The 18,115-nt window shown below is 43.2% G+C and overlaps 2 protein-coding genes across 6 annotated transcripts; both read left to right on the top strand.

Moving 5' to 3' along the window:
* The first annotated feature begins 736 nt into the window (after positions 1–736).
* On the top strand, positions 737–9,310 carry LOC123060467 (valine--tRNA ligase, mitochondrial 1). 3 transcript variants are annotated; one of them, XM_044483204.1, is made up of 22 exons: positions 737–910; positions 992–1,033; positions 1,138–1,197; positions 1,423–1,482; positions 1,559–1,728; positions 1,821–1,893; positions 2,042–2,107; positions 2,211–2,294; positions 3,249–3,326; positions 3,562–3,645; positions 3,758–3,837; positions 3,956–4,013; positions 4,108–4,410; positions 4,489–4,659; positions 5,399–5,589; positions 5,687–6,089; positions 6,946–7,197; positions 7,282–7,782; positions 7,876–7,973; positions 8,110–8,209; positions 8,675–8,820; positions 8,940–9,310. In XM_044483204.1, exons 1-22 carry the CDS (start codon positions 902–904, stop codon positions 9,088–9,090), a joined length of 3,180 nt encoding a protein of 1,059 aa, XP_044339139.1. In that variant the 5' UTR covers positions 737–901; the 3' UTR covers positions 9,091–9,310. The 3 variants fall into 3 exon arrangements, with proteins under 3 accessions (XP_044339139.1, XP_044339140.1, XP_044339141.1); XM_044483205.1 differs by having other exon boundaries at positions 753–910; positions 1,141–1,197; XM_044483206.1 differs by having other exon boundaries at positions 887–1,033.
* A 637-nt stretch (positions 9,311–9,947) lies between these two features.
* LOC123060466 (E3 ubiquitin-protein ligase At1g12760) lies at positions 9,948–13,968 on the top strand. Of its 3 annotated transcripts, none has more exons than XM_044483200.1 (5): positions 9,948–10,091; positions 11,659–12,450; positions 12,788–12,913; positions 12,996–13,275; positions 13,397–13,968. In XM_044483200.1, the coding sequence occupies exons 2-5, from the start codon at positions 11,858–11,860 to the stop codon at positions 13,628–13,630; spliced, it is 1,233 nt and encodes a 410-aa protein (XP_044339135.1). In that variant the 5' UTR covers positions 9,948–10,091; positions 11,659–11,857; the 3' UTR covers positions 13,631–13,968. The 3 variants fall into 3 exon arrangements, with proteins under 3 accessions (XP_044339135.1, XP_044339138.1, XP_044339136.1); XM_044483203.1 differs by lacking the exon at positions 9,948–10,091 and adding an exon at positions 10,222–10,243; XM_044483201.1 differs by lacking the exon at positions 9,948–10,091 and adding an exon at positions 10,249–10,270.
* Positions 13,969–18,115: the final 4,147 nt, after the last annotated feature.

Here is an 18,115-nt window from a genome sequence, read left to right as displayed (position 1 = left end):
CGTCTCAGTCAAAAGAAACGTTGCGTGAGGGACCCGGAGGTGTGGCCCATGAAAGCGACATGCACACGAGAGCTGAGGCACGCGCGAACGAGAGAGACGTGCTTCGATGTGCCTCCTGCGCGAGCGCACGACGTGTGAGATTTTTTTCCTAGGCACTAGGCAAGAGATCACGTACGTAGCGTGCCTCGATCTCTCGTGCTGGCGTGCTTACCGGGCCAGCGTGCCGACACGTTTACTGAGGGGCCGTGCTTGGGCCGCGAAGGTCAGCATGCGTGCCGGCCCGGCCCGGCCCACGTACTAAGCGTGCCTGGTCGGGCCGTGCCGTGCCTGGCCCGTTTAACTCAGGCCGGGCCGGGCCGGGCCGTGCCAACCCGTTTGGCCAAGTTTGGTTGGGGCTCGATACCTGTCGGGAGCGCTACCTTTTTTGCCTCTACAAAACAGAAAGGAACCAGGGTGAGATGGGCCGGCCCAGTGCGGGGCGCTGCAGGCGCCCGTTTGCAGAATACACATTAATGGGCGCCTGCAGCGCCAAATAGGATTTGCCAAAATTAAGGGCTCAAGGAGGGCGCTATTTTTTTTATAAAAAAACTCAAGGAGGAAGGGTTTATCGGGCTTAGGAACAAGTGCTGCGCTGCTGGGCCAGACATATGGTTTTTCCTGGGCCGCCCCATTCAGGGAGAGAACACGGGCTACAAAGCGATGGCATCCCGGCCCATCTGATAAACCCACATGTCAGTGTCACACTCGGGCACGGTATCCGCTAATCGCTTTCACCATCCTCGAAAACCAAAAGAAATCCCGCAAAACCCTAACCTCTGAGCGACCCTCTGCTCTCGCCGTGCTCCGCAACGTCCAAGCAAGCGCCGGCGGCGCGACCAGCCGTACCACCCGATCTCTCACCATGGAGAAGGTAATCCCGCGCTCATCCGCTCCCATCGATGGATCTCTTCGCTCGCGCGCCTCTGATTCGAGTTTTGCTGGCCTCGTGCAGCCCGCGGCGCAGGCACCGGGGAAGGCGGCTTCAGAGGAGAAGGTCTGTGCGGAAGTTGCCGCGCCGGCAGTCCAATTTTGCGCTCTGTTTATTATCAGCGGCTCACCCGATTTCTCTCCTCTCTTTTTTGGTGGTGATGCGAGCAGCAGCTTGACGACAAGGAGCTGGAGCTAGAGCGGGAGCGGAAACTGAAGAAAGAGCAGAAGGTATGCTTGGCCGACATCCGTGTGAAATTGCTTTCGCGAATTTTGTCCCTGTGCTGTTGTTCGTCTTGACGTGCATTTGTAATTGACAACCAGTTCTCCCGAATTGGTTGTGTGGTCATCTGTGAATTGTGCTGATGTTAGAAACTACAGGTCCAGTGCCAAGATGAAATTATTAGTTATGTTTATGGGAAAAGATCCCTTATGGGTTCAGTGTTCTACTTGCAGGCTAGAGAGAAAGAGGAGAAAAAGCTCAAGGCAAAGCAAAAGGAGACTGCTAGGCTCCAGGTTGCAACATCCTTAAATGAGTTTGGTGCTGGAACGCTTGGTGGAGATGGGTTTGTGCTGATTTCGTCGTCTGCAGGCTCAAGCAACATCGGATGGACCTAAGAAAAGTGAGAAGAAGCAAAAGAAGAAGGCTGCGGGGGATGAAAACCCCGAGGATTTCATTGACCCTGAGACCCCTAGTGGGGAGAAGAAATCGCTTGCACCTCAAATGGCTAAGCAGTATAGCCCAAGTGCAGTTGAAAAATCGTAAGATGCGCTAGTCTGCTTTTCTCGTATTTGTAATTCATAGCATCTGAGACGCCTACCTGAACTGAATACCTTTTCTCCCCACAATGTAGGTGGTACTCCTGGTGGGAGTCAGCAGGATATTTTGGGGCAGACCCTGCAAGCACAAAACCACCTTTTGTTATAGTAAGTGACCCACTTCTTATTAGCTTCATGCAAGATGTGCACTGGGAGCTGGGTTAGCATGATGTCATCTTATGGGATCACTAGTGTTTTTGTACAAATGTGGATTTGGATTTCCTTCCAGCAAAAGTGCTAAGTTATTTCATTTCAGGTTCTACCACCTCCGAATGTGACTGGAGCGCTTCATATTGGTCATGCACTTACAGTGGCTATAGAGGTGTAAATTTTATGCTTGTAGAGATGTGAGACCTATTTGCCATTCCCTGGTCACTCACGAGACATTTTAAGCTCTTTGCTTTTATTTTGTTTCAACAATGCAGGACGCTATGATAAGGTGGAGGAGAATGTCGGGATATAATGCTCTGTGGGTCCCAGGAGTGGACCATGCTGGAATTGCTACACAGGTCTGTATCTTGGACTTGATTAAGTTCATCTTGTGAATGACATACACATATAGTACAGTTGAGTTACTCATATCTTCTTTGGTGGCACTTGCTGTCACTCAACTTATGAAAAAATACCGTGTTTGTTGTTTGTGTGCCACCACTAAAATAAAGCTGCCAACAGGGGTTCTAGGCCCTGTTAGTATATGTAATGTTTGTAATATTGGCAAAAGTATTTGGAACACTATTTCCAAAGCCCAGATGTTTCTTACCGTGTTACTGCCTTACCGGTAGGCTTGCCAATTTCGCATGCACCTAACTAGAAGCAATGGCCACATGGATATTTTAGTTTTGGCAGAATGATGTACTTTCTCTTTATCAGACTTTCTTTTTCCCTTTTAGCAAATGAAACTAAATCTTGTATGAAACAATTCCTTATTTAACACTATCTTAAATTTCGTTTCCTTATTTAACACTCAAAAAAAATTCAAAAAAAATTTTGTTTCCTTATTTAGCACACACACAACAACACACACAGTGGTGGAGGCATAGGGTGCTGGCAAGGGCCTTGCCCCCCCTAAAAGAAAACTTAGATATTCAAAATAGATTATGTGGGCTCCATAAGAAAATCCAACAAATAATAGTATAATAATTATTCATAAAGATGATAAAAAAAAATCATCAAACAGCACACGTGCACAAACATACCACATGAGGGGTAAAAGAGTCTTTTCAAGTGTCATTTAGGCTAAAAATGGACTGAAGTGTTATAAAAGGCATAAAATTTAGACTCCTTGCTAGATAGGGAAGAAATTATTTGTCGATGTCAAATAGGGCATAAAATTTAGACAGTGTTAAATAAGGAATTCTCTCATCTTGTATGGTGTTGCCAAATGTAGTTATTTTGTATTGTCTTCAACCTGCACTATATCCTACACCCTCTGTTTGATTTAATAATATGTTCTCCTAAGCCAGGTTGTAGTGGAAAAGAAGCTAATGCGTGAAAGGAAGCTGACAAGGCATGACATAGGCCGTGACAAATTTATATCTGAAGTAAGCACCTATATTCCCCTTAATACATGGTTATGTTTGTTGTTCATCTTCTCCTGTATCAGATCATAATTCATTTAATCATTACCTTTATACTATGGAATATTAATAATCGGGCTCAACATCCGATGTAGTCATAAAATCGCAGTGAGCATAGCTTCACACTGGGCTTAATTTGATTCCATTGTGGTAATCATTTTCTTGCTTATTCTATTTTTTGTCATCATCTTTCGGTCAGGTTCTGAAATGGAAAGATCAGTACGGTGGTACCATACTGGGTCAATTACGTAGGCTTGGGGCTTCGCTTGATTGGTCCCGTGAGGTAAAATTCCTGTTTTCTTTAGTTGAGAAAAAAAGCACATGCACTTGTTTTTTTTACTCTTATATTTCTTACTCTGAAATTACCAACTTGATGATCTTAACTCGTGTATCAGTGTTTCACAATGGATGAACAACGATCGAAAGCTGTAACCGAAGCATTTGTTAGGTTGCACAAAGATGGCCTAATTTATAGGTTAGTTTCCTCTCCTTCTGTTGCTGTAAGTGTTAACATATTTTTAACTATCATCTCTATGTCATTCAATGACCGACCTAGTTTTCTTACCTCTTATGTATGATTTGGTCCTTTACAGGGACTACCGCCTTGTGAATTGGGACTGCACACTTTTAACAGCAATATCTGACATAGAGGTTAACAAAGCTTATTGTATTGTCTACACTGTACAGTTTGATTCCACACCCATGACTAAGATCAACTTCTTCATTAAAAATGCTGTTTTCTCAGGTGGATCATCTAGAGCTTAAAGAGGAAACTATGCTGAAGGTCCCTGGTTATAGTAGTCCTGTACAGTTTGGTGTGTTGATATCCTTTGCCTATCCTCTTGAAGAAGGACTAGGTGAAATTATTGTCGCAACAACAAGAATTGAAACAATGCTCGGTGATACGGCAATAGCTGTTCATCCTGAGGATAAAAGGTATAAGCATCTGCATGGAAAGCATGCCATTCACCCGTTCAATGGCCGAAAACTCAAAATAATCTGCGATGCGGTGTTAGTGGATCCCACTTTCGGTACTGGGGCTGTCAAGGTATGTTATAATGCCTAGGACTGACCTAATTTATTTTTATTTCAGTTTACCTAATTTATTTGCGTGCTCGTTTTGCAGATTACACCTGCCCATGACCCAAATGACTTTGAGGTTGGAAAACGACACAACCTAGAGTTCATCAATATCTTCACAGATGATGGGAAGATAAACAGCAATGGAGGTGCACAATTTGAAGGAATGCCAAGATTTGCTGCTCGGGTTGCAGTTATTGATGCACTGAAGGAAAAGGTATTACTGGTTTCATTTAGCTATTGGTGCATAACGTTTATGATGTAGTATTTGAAGAATGGTTGTTAGGTTATTGCGCTGGATTAGTATAAATTTTAGGTGATGGCATACAAAGAGAGACTATACAGTGAAATATCATGAACTTATGTAATGTAATATTCACATTTCTATTTTGCTAACACTTACTACAAAAAACAAATTGGAACTTGCTAGCCTTAAGCAATATTGTTTCTTGTATAAACATTTCTACCTCTTACATGGTTGTCCTTCACCCTTTCTGATTAATCTAGTTAATGAGTCTCTCAGTACAGCGTTCTTTTTATGAGAAATATGTGTTTTGGTAGTTTGTGTATATGTTGCTTCAAGGCTTCTTCATGTTATCCCATTTTGGTTGGGTATCCATTGTAACGGATTCTCATCTCTTATTAGAAATTTGCATGCCTGTGGAACCCAGTGACCAACTATTTACCTTTACTAATCACTTTAGACTGATTTTTTTGCCTTTTCCAATTTATTTCATTTGGATTAATTAAGTACTCCATCCGTTCCTAAATATAAGTCTTTTTAGAGATTTCAATATGGACTACATACGTAGCAAAATGAGTGAATCTACACTCTAAACTATGTCTATATACATCCGTATGTAGTCCATATTGAAATCTCTAGAAAGGCATATATTTAGGAACAGAGGGAGTAGTTCTGAGTTTTGGACTAACAATGTTTTATTCTGCCAATTAAGGGGTTGTACAAGGACACAAAAAAGAATGAAATGAATTTGGGCATTTGTTCAAGAAGTAATGATGTAGTGGAACCTATGATAAAGCCTCAATGGTTTGTTAATTGCCATACGATGGCAAAGGCAGGTCTTGATGCTGTAAGATCCAAAAAAATTGAGATTATTCCGCAACAATATGAACAAGACTGGTACAGGTATCTCCTTTTGCCTAGTTATAAGTGCCACCTCTTGCAGACTTCAGCTGAAAGTAATGAAATATCAAGAAACATGATCCATCCACCATTCTTGCAGATGGCTTGAAAATATACGCGATTGGTGTGTTTCAAGGCAACTCTGGTGGGGACATCGTGTACCTGCGTGGTATGTGACACTAGAAGATGAGCAATTGAATGATCTGGGATCAAACAATGACCGTTGGATAGTCGCAAGGAATGAATGTGATGCAATGCTTGAGGCACAGAAAAAGTATCCGGGGAAGAAATTCCAGTTAAATCAAGACCCTGACGTTTTGGATACTTGGTTTTCATCTGGTCTCTTCCCATTGACAGTGCTTGGTTGGCCAGATGATACTGCTGATCTTCGTGCTTTCTACCCTACTTCAGTACTTGAAACTGGACTTGATATTCTCTTCTTCTGGGTGGCACGTATGGTGATGATGGGTATGCAACTTGGTGGTGATGTGCCATTTCAGAAGGTAACGACAGAAATGTTTTTCTCTGACAATTAAACTGTATTCTATCTACAGTTCTAATAATCCATTATACATAAATAATCTAATTCCTTGTGCGCACTCTTTAGCTTATAGCTACCTCTTCCTTCTGTCTCCATAGGCCTGGACATAGTGAAACTTTGCTTTAGTGTAACAGTAGCTATGCCCAAATGTCCAAAAACTGAAGCAATCTACATTTAATAGTGGCAGTGCATAACCACCATTGTTTCACAAAATCATGCATTATGAATTCTACTGACATTTGCTGAATGGATTAATGAGGTTGTCCATTTTGCACTATTTGCTGCTCTGCCATTTTCCTCTACATGCCATTCCAGTGTTGTCCTGATTGAACTCTGAAGATATGTTACTCACGGCAATCTACCTTAAACCTTGGTAGTTGGAGTATGTGGATGTTACAGACAAGGTTCAGTTAAAAAAATGAGAGCGTAATTGTTTGACAATATAGTGCACTATAAGTTTTCCAGATACTCGTTAGAGAAACTTCCACCCTTTTTCAATTATTATTCCGCGATCTGTCATTTGTGTCAACGGGTCAGCTTCCTGCATGAACTCTGTTCTTAGTTAATTTTGAACACAAGTTACATTTCTGTCATCATCGTCCTTTGTCATATTGTACTGTGTGCTTGATTGAGACTATCATGTAGTGTTAAATGCTTAAACTCATTAACTTTCCTTTTCTTTTCTGGATGGAAGGTGCTTCTCTTTAAATTCCGAAACTATTTATTTAACCAACCATATTGAGCTTCAACTCTTTTCTAGTTGAAGATATGCTTTAATTGTCTTGCATACTGAATCATGATTGCACCCTCTTTTGCAGGTGTATTTGCATCCTATGATCCGTGATGCACATGGCCGCAAAATGTCCAAGTCACTTGGTAATGTTGTTGATCCCCTCGAGGTGATAAATGGTACGACACTGGAAGATCTCCTGAAACGTTTGGAAGAAGGCAACCTGGATCAAAATGAGTTAAGTGTTGCAAGAGAAGGGAAGAAGAAAGATTTTCCTGATGGCATTGCTGAATGTGGCACTGATGCACTCCGTTTCGCACTGATTTCTTACACTTCTCAGGTTATAGTCACACCCATTTGAGTTTCTGTTGTAGTATTATAAGCTCCCAATTCATCTTTTTATAGAATCTCTCTTGTTTTGCAGTCTGACAAGATAAATCTTGATATCAAGAGGGTTGTTGGATATCGCCAATGGTGCAATAAATTGTGGAATGCCATTCGTTTTGCAATGGGCAAACTTGGCGATCATTATACTCCACCAGCAACCATTGTTGTGTCTTCAATGCCCCCGGTCTGCAAATGGATACTCTCGGTACTTAACAAGGCTATTGGCAAGACTGTGACCTCATTAGAAGCATACAAGTTCGCCGATGCAACATCTGCTATTTACTCATGGTGGCAATACCAGCTATGTGATGTATTTATAGAAGCTGTAAAACCTTACTTCTTCAATGACTCTCAAGAGTTCGATTCAGCAAGAGCTGCTTGTAGAGATGCCCTATGGGTTTGCCTCGACAATGGTTTGCGTCTGCTCCACCCATTCATGCCTTATGTAACAGAAGAACTCTGGCAGCGTCTTCCTCAGCCCAAAGATTCTTGCAGAAAAAATTCCATCATGATATCAGAATATCCATCTGTTGTTCAGGTAATACTCATGTCTAACAGAAGACTTTAAATACATCGAATTTCATGTTGCAATATCCTTTTCTTAGTGGAAAACAATTGTTCTTTATCACAGGAATGGGCAGATGATAAACTTGAAAGTGAATTTAGTATTATCTTGGATACTGTGAACAAACTAAGATCTCTGAAGCCACCAACAGATACAAATGAGAGGTGTGTATATGTGGTCATGTACCTGGGCTTTGTGTTCACAATGTACTGTGCATGATATATATGGTTGCTTGATTCTTCTTGTTCTACAGTTGGCTTGCCAAATCGACATCTTATTTCTTATCTTTTTCATGAACAGGCGACCTGCTTTTGCACTTTGTCGAGGCGAAGATATTGCTGCCACTGTTCAGTGCTATCAATCTCTAGTGGTGTCTCTTTCTTCTGTATCGTCACTTAAGGTTTTGCCTTGCATTTCCTTAGCTGTATTATGTGTTTTATTATCTGAAAACTTCCTTTACGGATCTAATGTTTTGGTAAAGCCTGGAGTGGAGCATATCATCTCAAGTGACTGTCTATCGCAGAATAATCAATTTTCATACTCCCTCCGTTTCTTAATATAGGGTGTATAGTTTTTGGTACGGAAATTAAAGAATGCATGTGGAGAAAAAATTTCACAAGTTATGGGTGAGATTACACCTAACTAATTAACATGAGAAAATAGAGGAGCTAGCCTAATATATGGAAATATAATAAATTCACTAAAAACATTATCCAGCCAAGTGGTGCAATGCAATACACCTTATATTTCGGATTTTTTCTCAAAAATCTATACACCTTATATCAAGGAACGGAGGGAGTAGTTGTTTTTATCCTTTTTCATCTGTTTGATGAAAAACACTGATTTGATGTTGGACAATTTCCAGATCCTGGCAGAGAGTGACGAAACTCCACCTGACTGTTCGACTGCTGTTGTCAACAAAGATCTGTCCGTATACCTTCAGCTTCAAGGAGCTCTAAACGCGGAAGTGGAGCTCGAAAAGCTAAGGAAAAAGAGGGATGAAATCCAAAAGTAAGCCTGATTTGCCATCTAATTGTTCTCTCCCGCTAAAGATCCGCATGTATGGTTGTCCTTGTTGTTAATCCCACTGTATCACCTGTAACATGGTTTCTTGTTATCCATGCGCGCAGGCTACAGCATGCCCTTTCTCAGAAGATGGAAGCGTCCGGTTACAGAGAGAAGGCCCCGCCCAGCGTCCAAGAGGAGGACATGAGGAAACTCACTGCCTTTTTCGAGCAACTGCGGGTGATTGGTGAAGCTGAGAAGAAACTAGATGCGTAAATTGGCAATGCTTGAGTCGGCTCTCTGTTTATTGATTGGAAACGAATGGCATTTTTGTTTCGAAGCTGATGTACTGCACAGTTTTTTGCGGATGCTGATGCTGTGATCACATTTACAGAAAATTCAAATGGAGCAATGAAACTCCAATTTCCTACATATGCCTTACTTTTGTAAATGATGTTTACCTGCGAGTGTCAGTGTCAATTGACTATTTTTTTCAGTGGCCAAGCCGTTGAGTTTTTTTTTTTTTTGCAAAGTTCTGCATTCAATTTGAACTTGTCTGTTCTATCCATGGGTGTAAAGTGTAGAAAGGGCAACAATATTCAGCAGAAACGCAAAACCACATTTTGTGAAAAAAAGGAATCTATATAGTACTTAAATCATCATGATTCACTGACATAACAAATGGTGCTTCTTAGAAAAGATAAGCAATTTTAAAGATTTATTATTAACTAGTCACTCTGCTAAAAATAGGACAATCGCACACCTGAAATGTGCGCTTGCTATATTTGCGAGAGGGAAAATGTGTTATGCACTGGCCATTTGTTGTTTTACCTAACATTAGTCGAAGCCAAAAAGAAAAAGAAATAAATAAAGGCTTAATAATCCTTTGCCCCTACTGTTACTCTACCTAATCCCACACGGTTTCTACGAGGAAAACGACTCCGTTTTCAAACAAAGAAGTTTCTAATCCTGCACGCGCCAACGGCCTACCCGCCCACCTCCCCCCGGCCGTCCGATCCCGCCCCGCTGGCCACACGAACGGCCGCGATGCGTTCCATCTATAATTACCGAGCTGCCCCCGCTTGACCCCCGCTTGACCTGTTCGTCCCTGACCGCTGACCTACATAAGGCAAAGCACCGACGGAGCAGACAAAAATGGAGGAGAGAGAATAGAATTTTCCGCCAGGAGCGCCGCGACGACGACGACGACCAGAGGAGGACGAGGCCTATAGCTCCAAGCTTCGGCCCACGCCCCGCCCCTTCCCCCGCCCTGCCCGGTACGTGCGTCCCTTCCCTTCCTCGCTCCGGGATCGGGTCGGGGGGCGGCGCCGGTCGCCGCAAGGTTCGCCGGCTCGATTGAAATCGGCTGCGAGCTGCCGGGCTGCTCCTGTCGGCGTGTTCGTGCTGGGTATCGGATTCTCGTAGCCACGTACGTACGTAGCTGGGTTGAGACGGCGTGAGTAACATGCCCGTTGGATTTGGTTTCCCTGTAGCTGCCGTTCTCCACATGCATTTTTTTTTTGAACCAGTCCCGGTGATTTGATGGCGTTGACGATTAGGAGGAGCGTTTCTCTTGTTTCCTTCCGTTGCGCTAGTATTTTGTGGCGCCGTTTGAACTAGTGTTTGGGGCCTGCCGGAATTGGTCTTTGTTTCTGGTGCTGGTAGGTGTATTTTCCACATTGGGTCCGCTAATCCAATGCACACCACTTGGAAAAAAAGATTGTGTGTTAACTTGCAGTTTACCTTTGGAATTCTGATTAGCCTGTTTTCCATGATTGGTCTGTGGTCAAGTTCTAGGATTGTATGTTTTTTTTTCATTTGATGAAACATTCTGTGATGCCAAATTTTTAGACAAAAAGAATTGGAACTTTGGATGGTGACCGATGCTTACCTTGCACAAATGCCCTCATTCTTCGCGATGTTTCATAAAGTCAGGTGTAGTCCTGTGGAACGATATATGATGCCTTACCTCTTTTCGAAAAAAAAAGACGTCTTGCCTCATACAAAGACCGCATTGCCCCGATTGTCGGAATTGGGTGTGGTTCTGTTTGCCTCTGGGTTTGCTGATTCGCGTTCAGGGTTTGCTGGTCTGATTGAATTGTTGTGAGCCACTGGATTTGATCTTGTGGTTGTGTTTATGCGGAATATTGAATTCGCATAGCCACATTGTTGGGTTGAGATGGATGCTGCTTTTATGAGTAATGCCCGTTGGATTTGGTTTCCCTGTTTCTGCTGCTCTCCATGCGTATCAGACGGCCAGGTGATTTGGGGGAATGGTGAGCATTGATGATTAGGAGGGGCATTATTGCAGCATTTTTTTTTGTTTCCTCCGTTTTCATTGTAATGCTCATTTGAGCTAAATGTGTCGACGTGGCGTTTGAACTAGTATCTTGGTCTGCCACAATTGATCTTTGTTTCTAGGGTTGGTAGATGTTACATTGGATCCACTAATCCTATCGTTCCTAAGTTCCTACTCGTTGCATGCCACTGGGAAAAAACATCGACTTCTGGCGTGCCTTCGGAATGTAGATTGATCCTTTTCTCTTCCTTGCATAATTGGTTTGTGGTCAAGCTGTAGGATTGCGGAAAACTGTTGATGAAAAGGTTGATTCTATAATGCCAAAATTTGCAACATTACATTGGAATTGGGGATGGTAAATGAGGCTTACCTTACACACTAAATATGATCATTGTAATCTTTCATAAAGTCAGGCTATGGTCTTTCCTTCAAGTGCAATCGTGTCTATTGATATATGATGTCTTACCTTATACAAAGGCTTTCATAATTTTGTGACAGAGATTTGCAGTGAACTGAAGTTTCCAATTAACTTTCCTTTCCTTCAGGTACACTAAAAGTCACCTGAAGGTGGTGTAGGGGGGAAACACATCGGTTCAAAGTGTGTGAGAAAGATATAGAGCATTCTGTCGGAAACTGCTGCATACCAAGGAAAATGTCAAGCTAAGGTGCTGGGTTGGTTTCCAGTTTACAGCCGCTCCTGTTGAATCGCAGTGTGAACGTGCAGCAGATTAGCATCCTTTACTGATGGATCACCCTGGAAATGTCACTCGTCATGATCACACAATCGACATACCAAGGAATGATCTGATGTCGCCGTCAACATCCCGTCCGGACAATCATAATCACTTGGATGAGTTGAACCACAACAGAGGTCCTTCAAATGAAGTTCCTCCTGTCCCAGAAAGTTCTGGCACAGCCGGTATGCCTGACTTTCGAAGCGCATCTTTCGTGAGAAGGGATCAAGTCAATCGTCAGCAGAATCCTTTGAATTCTGGCTTATGGATCTCAATCGAGCTTATTGTAAATGTTAGTCAGATTATAGCAGCTGCTACTGTCCTGTCGGTATCAAGGAATGAGCATCCACGCGCTCCACTATTTGAGTGGGTTGTTGGCTATATAATAGGTTGTGTTGCTACTATTCCACATCTTTATTGGCGCTATCTCCATCGCAATTGCCAGAACATCGAGCAAGAACCATCAGCCCAGGGTTCATCTCAAAGGAACATATCCGAGTCTGATTCTTTTGCAGCAATTTCATCTGCTCATGCATCAGAAGCTGTAAATGAAGATAACAACACTGGAGTCCCAAGAAACAATTTCCCGATTGCAAGTCCAAGGTAACATTTTCTTCCCCTGTGAAAAAAAGAACATTCTCTTCGACTGAACCACCTGCAGAAGCAGTTTAGCTATCACGATTTGGCTGCTTCTGCATAACTAATAATGAGAGTAAACATTAGGTCTTTCAGGATTGCTCAATACTCCCTCCATTCCAAAATAAGTGTCTCAAGCTTAATACAACTTTGTACTAGAGTTAGTACAACGTTGAGACACTTATTTGGGACGGAGGGAGTACATTAGATCATTTTACTCTGCCCCCTGGATGAGATGCAACGTTTTGAATTCTTCCTGATGTTTAAAGTTACGAAGTAACAAGATTTATTTTTTTACTTGTAGGGTCTACGCATTGGTTGCGTGCTTGAAGTTGGCCTTGGATTGTTTCTTTGCCGTGTGGTTTGTTGTGGGGAATGTGTGGATATTCGGTGGCCGCTCTTCCGTCCATGACGCTCCTAACTTGTACAGGTGTGTGTTGCTAGGTGCTCTGCATGACACGTTCCTTTCACCTCGGATGTACCTTGCTTATTTGTTTGTAACCATTTTCCAGGCTGTGTATAGTGTTCCTTGCATTCGGCTTCATCGGCTATGCACTGCCTTTCATCCTGTGCACGATGATATGCTGCTGCCTGCCCTGCATAATCTCCATGGTAGGCTTCCACGAGGATCTGGATATGAACAAAGGCGCTACCGCAGAAGTAATCAACACGCTGGTGGCGTACAAGTACAAGTCGATGAGGATCCGCGACGGAGGAGATGTGGGGGAAGACAATGGTGGCGTTCTGGCATCTGGAACTGACAAGGAGCGGACTATCTCCGCGGAAGACGCCGTGAGTTTCCCACCCGTTTTCCATTTTACACTTATCAAGTGTGGAAACTTGTGCTCATGCATACACATTTGTGCCGCGTTGCGCGGTTAGCTGACATCTGGGAACCTCTGGGCTCTTTCAGGTTTGCTGCATCTGTTTGTCAAGGTTCTCGAACAACGAAGATCTGCGAGAGCTTCCCTGCGGGCACGTCTTTCACATGGAATGCATCGACAAGTGGCTCAAGATCAACGCGCTGTGCCCTCTCTGCAAGTCCGAGCTGGGCGGCTCAACGGCGGCATCTCCTGAGGCTGGCCCCGAGGGCCAACACCAACAGAATGAGAACAGGGAAGGAGGCGACGTCGAGTCACAGCGGTAGCTGTTCTTCTGCTTCGTCCCATGAGCATGGGCATGAGGATGGAACACGCCCTTTCGCGTGGTGCACACTGACCAACTCCTGATTTTACGTGACAAGCTATAAGTAGGACGCAAGTCCATTTCTCCCATTCTGGCGGAATTGTCTCGTATATATTGTAAATACTCACACCTGCTTAGCTAGTGATCATACTCAGTATTTATCGAATGTGGCATTCACCGGAAACAGTGGTTGGAGCACTGGAATTGTCTCCAAATCATGCAGAAATTGAACTGTTTCATGTGAAATTCCAAAGCAGAGAGCTCATGACCCTGTAACTAATTAATGCCGCACTTCGAGTCCATCCGAGAGTCTTATTCTTTTGCGGGAAAATACTTTGTATTACTCAAATATCAGGGTTGCATTCCTCGTTACAGCGATTTACGACCACATCTGGTCCAAACCATAGTGTGTTTCTGACATCTATCTCTGTCCGGGTTTATTGGACCCCCTTGTATTTTGGGTAAATTTTTGACCATCTATAAAACTAACAAATTATAAATTATATGATACAAAAAGTATATTGTTGAGTTCGTATTTGAAAGAGCTTTCCCATAGGATAAATTTTGTGACATATAACTTACATTTTATTAGTTAATTTTATCATCAAACTTTAGCCCAAAATAAGAGGGGTCTAATAAACCCGGGCAGAGGTAGTAGCGAAGTTCGTTAACAAATGGCTTACATGAGTGGCACGAGTATTTAGTTCCACTTTTATTTCATCCACCATGAAAGTGTATCTTGATCTATCAGTGTAGCTAGCCTTTAGAAGATTAAATGCCTCCAAACAATCTGTCTCCATCAGAAATGGGAAATTACTCCACTGAAGGGCTAGGGCAACGTAGCTAACTGAGCTTGTAGTGCATCCCACGCCTTCCACTGTGCTTTCCTCTCCCCTTTCTCAGAAGCTCACCAATAATTGCCGATCATTTGATTGAGGTCATCACAGAACCCCAAGAGGAGTTTAAACACACTCATTAGATAGGTAGGGACCGACTTTGCAATAGATTTGGTTAGATCTTTTTTTCCCTCCTTGTGAAGACATCCCCATAACAACATTCTTTTGGTGAGCTTGACCTACAAATAATTTTCCTTTCACCAAGTGACCATCCGGGGTTGGCAATGTGAAAACTAGGTTAAGCGTATGCATTGAGCAGGGACGCGCTGCGTGTTAATATAGGGCACAAGTCCGGTTGGTTACAGGAGATATACATGCCGCTAGGTTTGGATTGATCTCCAAGGAAGCAATCACAACAACCTAACAACTCAAGCCACCACTCCTATACGGCTAACTATACGGTTTATACAATACCGTAGAATACATTGTTTAACACTCCTCCTCAATCACAACTGTCTAAGTTGAGATTGTGCCTGAAAGCTTCTAACTACCGCAGAGTGAGTGGCTTAGTAAAACCATCTGCCACCTGATCACCAGTAGGGATAAACCTGATATTCAACAATTTGTTGGCCACCCGTTCACGGACAAAATGATAGTCAATCTCGATATGCTTTGTCCTGGCATGAAAAATAGGATTAGCAGACACATATGTAGCACCAAGATTATTGCACCAAAGCAAGGCTGCCTTTGGATGATGAACACCCAATTCTGTCAACAAGTTCTGAACCCAAATAACTTAAGAAGTTGCGTTTGCTAAAGCCTTATACTCCGCCTTTGTACTTGATCGAGAGACAGTGGGTTGTTTACGAGCACTCCATGAGATCAAGTTATTGCTAAGAAACGCTGCAAAACCTCCTATTGACCTCCTGTCATCAGGACAACCTGTCCAATTTTCATATGAAAAAGCACTTACTAGCATTGAATCTTACTTTCCAAGTCTGAGTCCATGATCCTTACTTCCTTGCAGATACCTGAGGATCCTCTTTACTGTAGTCCAATGTACAGTAGTAGGAGCATGTAAGAACTGACAAACTTTATTGACTGAATATGAAATATCTGGACGAGTTAGTGTCAAATATTGTAAAGCTCCTACAATGCTCCTATACCTGGCGGCGTCCTCTGCTCCAAGTACCTCCCCATCATGAAGAGACAATTTTTCAAAGGTGGATAAGGGTGTAGACGACGGTTTGCAGCCTTTCATGACCATCCTCTGAAGTATTTCTTGCACATACTTTCCTTGTGATAGCACAATACCATTTGGCACGTTCTTTACCTCAACCCCGAGGAAAAAATGGAGATTACCCAAGTCCTTAAGGGAAAACTCCTTGCTCAAATCCTTGAGAAGAGCCTCAACTGCTTTAGATGATGAGCTTGTAACAACAATATCATCAACATAAATGAGCATACAAATAGTGTTCCCATGATGATGGTAAAAGAACAATGATGTGTCCCCCTTAGAGGGAGAGAATCCTAGAGACTGTAACTTCAATGACAGGCGGGAGTACCAAGCCCTAGGTGCTTGTTTCAGCCCATACAATGCCTTATCAAGCTTACAAACATGACATGGAAATTTTAAATTTTCATGCCCAGGAGGTTGCCTCACGAACACTTCCTCTTCTAGAACACCATGCAAGAACGCGTTCTTTACATCTAGCTGCCGAATGCACCAATTTCTAGACACTGCAACTGAAAGAATTAATCGAATAGTAGCAGCCTTTACTACAGGACTAAACGTGTCCTCGTAGTCAATCCCATATCTTTTCTTGAAACCTTTGGCTACTAGACGTGCCTTGTACCTGTCAATAGTGCCATCATATTTCCTTTTTACTTTGTAAACCCATTTACAGTCAATAATGTTCCTCCCCTTGGCCGGTGGAACTAGATGCCAGGTTTTGTTCATCATGAGAGCAGCATATTCCTCATCCATGGCCTCCTTCCATCGTGGTTCACCAAGTGCTTCGCTCACACTTTGCGATTCACCTGTGGCACAAAACGAACCCCAACGTACACAACCATCTTTGTATAGTTTAGGTTGAACAATACCACACTGTGACCTGGTGTGAGAGTGTTCAGGAGGAGGCAAAACTAGACAGGAAACTTGCCGTTGAAGAAGATTGTAGGAGGAGGATACGTCGGGTCCAGCAGCCGCAGAGGATCCACTGGAGTTTAACTCCTGTTGAGATCTGATGGCGCAACCAGCCTCCTCCCCCACGTTGCCACTTTTCCGTCCAGATGGGAGGCCAGAGGCGCACTGGAGTGCGCGGCACCGCCTGGGCCACGTGCCTGGGCCAGTGGCAACGTCCAAACTGAAGGAAATATGCCCTAGAGGCAATAATAAAGTTATTATTTATATTTCCTTATATCATGATAAATGTTTATTATTCACGTAGAATTGTATTAACCGGAAACTTAGTACATGTGTGGATACATAGACAAACAGAGTGTCCCTAGTATGCCTCTACTTGACTAGCTTGTTAATCAAAGATGGTTAAGTTTCCTGACCATGGAAATGTGTTGTCATTTGATGAACGGGATCACATCATTAGGGAATGATGTGATGGACAAGACCCATCCATTATCTTAGCATAATGATCGTTTAGTTTTTCTGCTATTGCTTTCTTCATGACTTATACATGTTCCTCAGACTATGAGATTATGCAACTCCCGAATATCGGAGGAACACCTTGTGTGCTATCAAACGTCACAACGTAACTGGGTGATTATAAAGATGCTCTATAGGTGTCTCCTATGGTGTTTGTTGAGTTGGCATAGATCGAGATTAGGATTTGTCACTCCGTGTATCGGAGAGGTATCTCTGGGCCCTCTCGGTAATGCACATCACTATGAGCCTTGCAAGAAATGTGACTAATGAGTTAGTCACGGGATGATGCATTATGGAACGAGTAAAGAGACTTGCTGGTGACGAGATTGAACTAGGTATGATGATACGGATGATCGAATCTCGGGCAAGTAACATACCGATGACAAAGGGAACAATGTATGTTATTATGTGGTTTGGCCGATAAAGATCTTTGTAGAATATGTAGGAGATAATGTGAGCATCTAGGTTCCTCTGTTGGTTATTGACTGAGGATATGTCTCGGTCATGTCTACATAGTTCTCAAACCCGTAGGGTCCGCATGCTTAACGTTCGATGACGATTTGTATTATGAGTTTCGTGTTTTGATGAACCAAAGTTTGTTCGGAGTACCGGATGAGATCACGGACATGACGAGGAGTCTCTAAATGGTCGAGACATAAATATTCATATATTGTAAGCCTACATTCGGACGCCGGAATGGTTCGGGTCATTTTGGATAAGTTTCGGAGTACCGGGGTTATCGGAACCCCCCCCCCCCCCCTGGGAGGTTCATGGGCCACCATGGGCCTTAGTGGAGAAGAGAGAGGGCCGGCCAGAGGTGGCGCGCCCCCCTTGCCCAGTCCAAATTGGACAAGGGGAGGGGGCGGCGCCCCCCTCCTCCCTTCTCTTCTCTTCCTCCTTCCCTTCTTCTCCTACTTGGACTAGGAAGGGGGGGACCGAATCCTACTTG

Source organism: Triticum aestivum, chromosome 3A, assembly GCF_018294505.1.
Source record: "Triticum aestivum cultivar Chinese Spring chromosome 3A, IWGSC CS RefSeq v2.1, whole genome shotgun sequence".
NCBI classification, from domain to species: domain Eukaryota; kingdom Viridiplantae; phylum Streptophyta; class Magnoliopsida; order Poales; family Poaceae; genus Triticum; species Triticum aestivum.
This window is presented reverse-complemented; position numbering and strand designations above follow the sequence as displayed.

What these genes read in the sequence shown, in the direction of transcription:
- LOC123060466 (XM_044483200.1), top strand. Translation starts at nt 11,858, where the DNA reads ATGGATCACCCTGGAAATGTCACTCGTCATGATCACACAATCGACATA. An exon ending in TTCCCGATTGCAAGTCCAAG is followed by an intron (nt 12,451 to 12,787) that starts GTAACATTTTCT and finishes TTTTACTTGTAG; the next exon opens with GGTCTACGCATTGGTTGCGT. An exon ending in CTATCTCCGCGGAAGACGCC is followed by an intron (nt 13,276 to 13,396) that starts GTGAGTTTCCCA and finishes GGGCTCTTTCAG; the next exon opens with GTTTGCTGCATCTGTTTGTC.
- LOC123060467 (XM_044483206.1), top strand. Translation starts at nt 902, where the DNA reads ATGGAGAAGGTAATCCCGCGCTCATCCGCTCCCATCGATGGATCTCTT. An exon ending in AGGAGACTGCTAGGCTCCAG is followed by an intron (nt 1,483 to 1,558) that starts GTTGCAACATCC and finishes CGTCGTCTGCAG; the next exon opens with GCTCAAGCAACATCGGATGG. An exon ending in ATGCTGGAATTGCTACACAG is followed by an intron (nt 2,295 to 3,248) that starts GTCTGTATCTTG and finishes CTCCTAAGCCAG; the next exon opens with GTTGTAGTGGAAAAGAAGCT.